At 44.6% G+C, this 6,097-nt stretch overlaps 1 protein-coding gene across 1 annotated transcript; it reads right to left on the reverse strand.

Moving 5' to 3' along the window:
- Nucleotides 1–2,556: 2,556 nt before the first annotated feature.
- Nucleotides 2,557–5,873, reverse strand: LOC149830529 (uncharacterized). The gene is made up of 2 exons (XM_090015842.1): nt 5,458–5,873; nt 2,557–5,252 (listed from the first exon to the last, which is right to left on the reverse strand). Exon 2 carries the CDS (start codon nt 4,899–4,901, stop codon nt 2,781–2,783), a length of 2,121 nt encoding a protein of 706 aa, XP_089871968.1. The 5' UTR covers nt 4,902–5,252; nt 5,458–5,873; the 3' UTR covers nt 2,557–2,780.
- Between the last annotated feature and the right edge of the window lie 224 nt (nt 5,874–6,097).

Here is a 6,097-nt window from a genome sequence, read left to right on the forward strand (position 1 = left end):
TTGTCCGTCGATCGAAACCTCTACGCATGGAATGAACAAGAAACAACTAGACTCCTCTCTCAAATGAGTGGTGACCTCTAACCCAAGACTCAATTCCTTGGTAGAAACATTGATTCACAAAATCACAGGATACCAAATAACAATTGTGCAGAGAAATTTGCAATGGAAAGGGTACCTTCAATCACTTTGTCGCTTGGGCCAGCTTTCTCGACTTTAGCTACATATATGCGCCCAACAGTCTTCTGCGGTGGTTGGGTGGTTGATGTCATTGTTGCTGTTGCGGTTGCTAAGGTAGAGCCAACCTCTGCGGGCATTCTTGAATATATGTCCCATCCAGCCACAGTACAGGCAAACACCATTGTCTTGCGGGCATGGGCAGCCTACGTGGTCTCTCTCTCTGACACTTTTTGGCATACTTATGCAGCTGGTGGTCTCTGTTGCTGCTGCCTACCTGCTTGCGTCCGCTGTCTCTAGGGTGGGGTTGTCCTATGATACAGGGTCCTCCTCCTCCTCCTCCTCCTCCTGTGTCGGGGAATAGTCTTACGATCATCCTTCTTCTGACCTGAGGACTCAACATATTCTCGGGTCTTCCTTGTAGCCTCCCGTTTTCCTCTATCACAGTAGCCGCATCCATGGCTCATTGAGAGTCTGAGGCTCTTGAAGCAACACCTTGCCTCTCAGCCCATCCCTGAAGCCTCAAGTGAAGTTCATCGCTTGGGCTCTCTCTGTAGAATACATACTTGGGCAATAGCACTCGAGGTGATGGAATCAACTCGTGTAATCTATCAAGGACATCCCTCCCTGTTTGAGGTCAAGGAACTCTTGCATTTTTCTTTCCCTCGCATGAACCAGGAAATATGCGTCTAGAAAGACTGTTTTGAAGTCCTCCCAACCAACAACAGGCACCGATCCAAATTTCACCACTTTGGTGGTTTTCCACCACCTCTCTCCATCACTCTTCAGGCGATATGTCCCGAACAAAGTCTTCTCCAAGATAGCAAATATACGTTCAATCTCTCTCATCCAATCTTCCGCTTTCTCAGGATCTGAAGTCCCCGAAAATGACGGTGGATCTAATTCTAAGAACGGAGTCTTTTATCGCTTTCTCTTAACCTTGCAACTTTTCCTTCAGCAGGCATTGCAGAGGATCGCTATCAGCTGAAAGCAGTGGTGCTCGGACAAAGAACTATTTGCAGTCTCATGAATGCTTACCAGTATGCACTCACACGTTGATGCTTCTGCACCACCATCATGCAGATACTGATCCTTGGTGCTACAAAGAGATGCTACACAAAATTCCCAATCACAAAACAAACCATGGAAGGCAACATATGGATGGCTTCCTCTTCCAAGTAGAGAAATTTTAAGTTCTTGCATAAGATTGAGGAAAGCAACTAAAATTATCATGAAAATAAGGCAATGGGTTGCAGAAGCAACAGTTCAATAAAGAAAAGGGATTGCAATGTAACCAATGCATTTCCCAAATGCAATTTCAAACCGGAACCAAAATCTTCATATATTTTAAGAAGCAAAATGCCAATTATGTACCAACGGATTGGTCAATAATATACTCCGCCCAATAAAGAAGACCATAAAAAGCAGAAGATTTGAAACTCTAGATTAGCATCTCAGTGCCTACTACCAAGGCCTCACACATGCAACTGTCGACTCCCACATTCACCAGACGTGTTAACTACATTCTTCTATTTTCCTAAGTGCAGACCTGTGCAGTAATCTACAAACCAAGGCCTCAAACAAGCAACTGTGCGCTCCCAGATTCACTAGACATTTGTGTAAGTACATAACTGAGTGCTAAAACTCAATATTATTGCTAAGCCACCCCCAATAGCTCTTCTTGTTATTTTCACTGCCTTAGTCCAAACTCTCAAAACATCTGTAGGAACTGCAAAATTCTTAACGAACTCAAATGAAAAACAAACAAACGGAGGCAGATCTTACTAAAGTTGAATTAATCAGAATCCTGCATACCTCTAAAATATTCAAACAACGTACGTTTCAAACTGAAGATAAGATATCCTCGTTAGGACTAAAGAGATTTCAAATCTATCAGGTTAACTTACCAAATGCACCTGAAATTCTCCTGGACCTAAGAAAGCGACATTGTGGAGATTGTGGTTTGCTCGATGAAGTACCTTACACTGTAAATAAGATGTAGGGATTGTGGCACTCTTGGTTTCTTTAAATTAGTTTTGAAAGTTGAAAATTTTTCAAAGCCAAGTGGTGTCAAAGATATATATGAGCACATCTACCTTTGGTAAGTTTTCTTCTAGAATTTAAAAACATTACACAAGGTATATTTGTTTCTTTTTACATATCCATAGCAGAAGTATTAAGAAACCCCTAAAATCCCTTAAAGGCATCCAGCATAAGGTTGCAATGCAAATCGGCATAATTGAAGAGAGAACATCTAGAACATGTGGTTGTACAGCAGAGCACTATGTAAAGAGACTAGGATAATGCACGACATAACAAATCAGGCAACTAAAACTTGAGATTATAAGCAGAATTGGATAGCCTGAACAGAATATGACCTAAAGTTTATAGACCATTTCGTATCATTTCATGGGAAATAGTGATGAAGTATTGCCTATACGCGCTGTAGAAGTGGGACTCCATTGATTTACACAATAATCTCAAAAAAAAAAAATTAAAACCTTAATTTCCAATAAAAGAGCATAGTTCTAGATACATAAAAGATCCCTACATTTTTCACAAGATATTGATGCCTCGACAACCTGGCTACTACTGACAATAAAAACTTATATAGGTGTAGTGCATGTTGTCCTAAAATGCCCCGTCTGATTGCAGCGGCTACAATGGACTACTCGCTTCACACGGCCGCGATCCTCCGCAGGGACTCTTTTCTTCCTTGGGCGCCCTGGAGGCCGAAGAGACTTGGGCGGGGATATTACAATTTCAACTCTATTGCCACCATTTTGTGCATTTTCAGACAACTCCTTCCACAATGTTTTATCTGGAACAGGGTGTATCGTCTGAGAATATGTCTTGCGATAATTCGCGACAGTGAAACAGCTCTCAGTAAACCGATTAACATTCTGTCGGCAGGAGATGAGCGCCGCAACAGCATGTGAACATGGCAAACCATACAGCTGCCAGCCACGGCACAGACAGCAACGGTTTCGGATATCCACTATATTTGTCCCTTCATGGGACATAACCTCAAATTCTGCCTCATTAGCACGAAGAACCTGGTAGCTGCGGGCCATGTCAATGGCATCTGCCACACGCCTTTCGGCAGACGGCACAAGTATAGAGTTCCATTGCATGCTAGTCTCTCTCCTTTCATTGAACCATGTCATCAGTTGTCTGCGAACAGATTCCATCATCTGAACTATTGGTAATCCAGATGCCTCAAGTACCCACGAATTCAAAGACTCAACGATGTTTGCCGTTAGATGACCAAATCTTGTGCCCTCAAAATATGCAGTTGCCCAAAGGCGAGGTGGAATACGTCGGATCCAATAGGCTGCATCTTGTGATATTTCTTCTATCTCTAATATTTTGGCCTCAAATTCAATAACAGTGAGAGCATAGGCAGCCTCCCACAGAAGATTCACCAGCATTGTATTGTTAAACTCTTCGCGGAAGCTATCGCTAAGGTGGCGCATGCAGATTCCGTGGAACGCAGTGGGAAAATTTACTTCAACCCCATCTATGATGCCCTTCTGACGATCAGACAAGATGGTAAGCCTGGGCATGTTCTCTGTATTCACCTCAAGCAGATTATGCAATTCAGACAAAAACCACATCCAGCTGTCATCATTCTCCTCATCAACAACTCCAAATGCCAATGGAAACAATGCACCATCACCATCAAATCCAGTGGCAAGGAGCAAGGTCCCTAGGTATTTGCTCTTTAGAACCACTCTATCAAGCCCAAGGAGCGGCCGGCAAGCATTTACGAAACCATAAATAGAAGCATAGAATGAGATAAAGAGGCGCTGAAAGCAACTCTCAGGTCCTGTACCATATACTGAAGCAATACTTCCAGGATTAGTCCGCTTAATTTGATCACAGTACTCTGGTAGAAGGCGATATCCATCCTCAAAAGACCCACGAACAACAGCCATGATACGCTCCTTTCCACGCCATGCTTGCTTGTAAGTCAGGGTGATGCCATGTGTTTTATGTATGTCTTCAAGTATATCCTTTGGTTTATACGATGGATTCTCTCGAAGACAGTCTTCGACTGAACTGGCAACCCAACCAACAGAAGCTTGTTGATGTCCTAAGTGCGTGATGCCCCCACAAGTATGTTGTGCATGAATGGTCCTTATCGTAAAGGTAGGAACACCAGGAAGCTTTGCAGCATGAATTCGCCAAGGACAACCTTCACTAGCACATTTGGCCGTGAATCGCGTCTTGTCCGACTTCACCGTCTGAATTTCAAAATGCAACGCTATAGCAGCATCTCTCAACGCCCTCCGGCAGCCTTTGACATCGGGGAACTCCTGGCCGACCGTCATCTCATGATCAGGGTGGGCAACCAGCTCGCGACTCTGCCTAATGGGCGTAACAAGTGCCTGAGCGGGCACAACTGCCGCCGGATGGTCATGCACCGGTGCAACGATCAGTTCCTGGCCCTCACTGACACCCATCTCTGCATTGTGGTCCATAACCAATTCATGGTTCTCAAGCCCATGGTCCTCCGAGAGGTCCAATTCATGTGCCTGCACCCCGAGGGCGAGCCCATGGCTCTGTCCGAACCCCAATTCGTGCTCATGGCCATGCCCAAGTCCCAAACTGTGATCGTGGCCCTGGCCCATTCCCAAATCATGAGCATGGCTGAGGCCCAGAGCGTGGGCCTGACGCAGATCCAAGCTGTGGGCCTGCCCAAGGGCCAATTCATGGTTCGCCATCTACCGAACTGACGGATTTACGAAGAAAAACTACCGAAACTACAATTTTCGACCCTGCTAAACCCTGTTCGCTTTGCTCCGCTCCTGCATCAGGAACCCAGATTTTTTGAGAAAACCAGTTGCCTCCTTCATCCTCCACCAACAAACCAAAAACCCTAGAACTCCAATTTACTTCAAGAACGACTAAAAACCAAAAGCCAAAAGCCAAAAACCAACATCCAGAGAAGTTAAATAATCCTCAATCAAAATCCCGCCATTCATCGCCATGCTAAAGCTGCCGTTTCTCAACCGCAGAAGCAGAGCGAACCGAAAGTCTCCTCCAACTACGCACAAATACACAGAATTCCACCACTAGAAAAAAAAACCCAAACCAAAGGAAAACAAGAATTAAAAGAAAATCCAAAGCACAAAAACCAAACAAACATCAACAAGATCACCACAGCAAACAAGCACAGAAGCAAAAAACCTCGGGAACCCCAAAAAAACCGAAATTCACACTCCACCAAACACAGCACCCCGATAGCAAAAACGATCAAGCAAAACCCACATACAGTACCTCGAGTGATGATGTTAACAAGGGGAATCCAAAAAAACAGCGAGCAAACCCAATTCTCCATCGGAAAGCCTCCTAGGGTTTCCAAAAACCACCAAAAACTTCAAAGGCTTTTTCTCCAACACACCAAGCAGAACCACGACGGAGAAGAACTAAGAAATGAGTCTCCTGCGAACCGGTTCTTCCAAAACCCTAGACTCTGAATTAGGGTTAGGGTTAGGATAAGAAGAGCGAGAGAGCTTCACTGCCAGTGGACGGAGAGTGAGAGCGAGAGTTGGAGATTTTGCAGAGGGGGATGGAGGGAAGGAAGGGGATGGCAAAATCTTAATTTTTTCAGGGTAATTTCTTGATAATTTGGGGGTCTTTTTGGATGGTTCAAAGGTGAGGGGCATGGGAGAATTGCAGGGGCAGGCAAGGGTTTTGGCGAAGGGCAAAGAGACGAAAGGGTCTCCCCTTTAAATAAAAAAAGGCCCTCCCTTCCCTTGTCCGGAGGGTAACCCTAGACTTTTGGGGGTAGGATTTTAAATAAAAAAAGGCCCTCCCTTCCCTTGTCCAGAGGGTAACCCTACACTTTTTCACCTCCCCCTTTCTTTTCAAGTAATTTGCGTGTACACTGAGGGTATGTTTGCTTGCTTTTTATAAA

This window comes from Nuphar pumila, chromosome 8, assembly GCF_984573655.1.
Source record: "Nuphar pumila chromosome 8, dmNupPumi1.hap1.1, whole genome shotgun sequence".
NCBI classification, from domain to species: domain Eukaryota; kingdom Viridiplantae; phylum Streptophyta; class Magnoliopsida; order Nymphaeales; family Nymphaeaceae; genus Nuphar; species Nuphar pumila.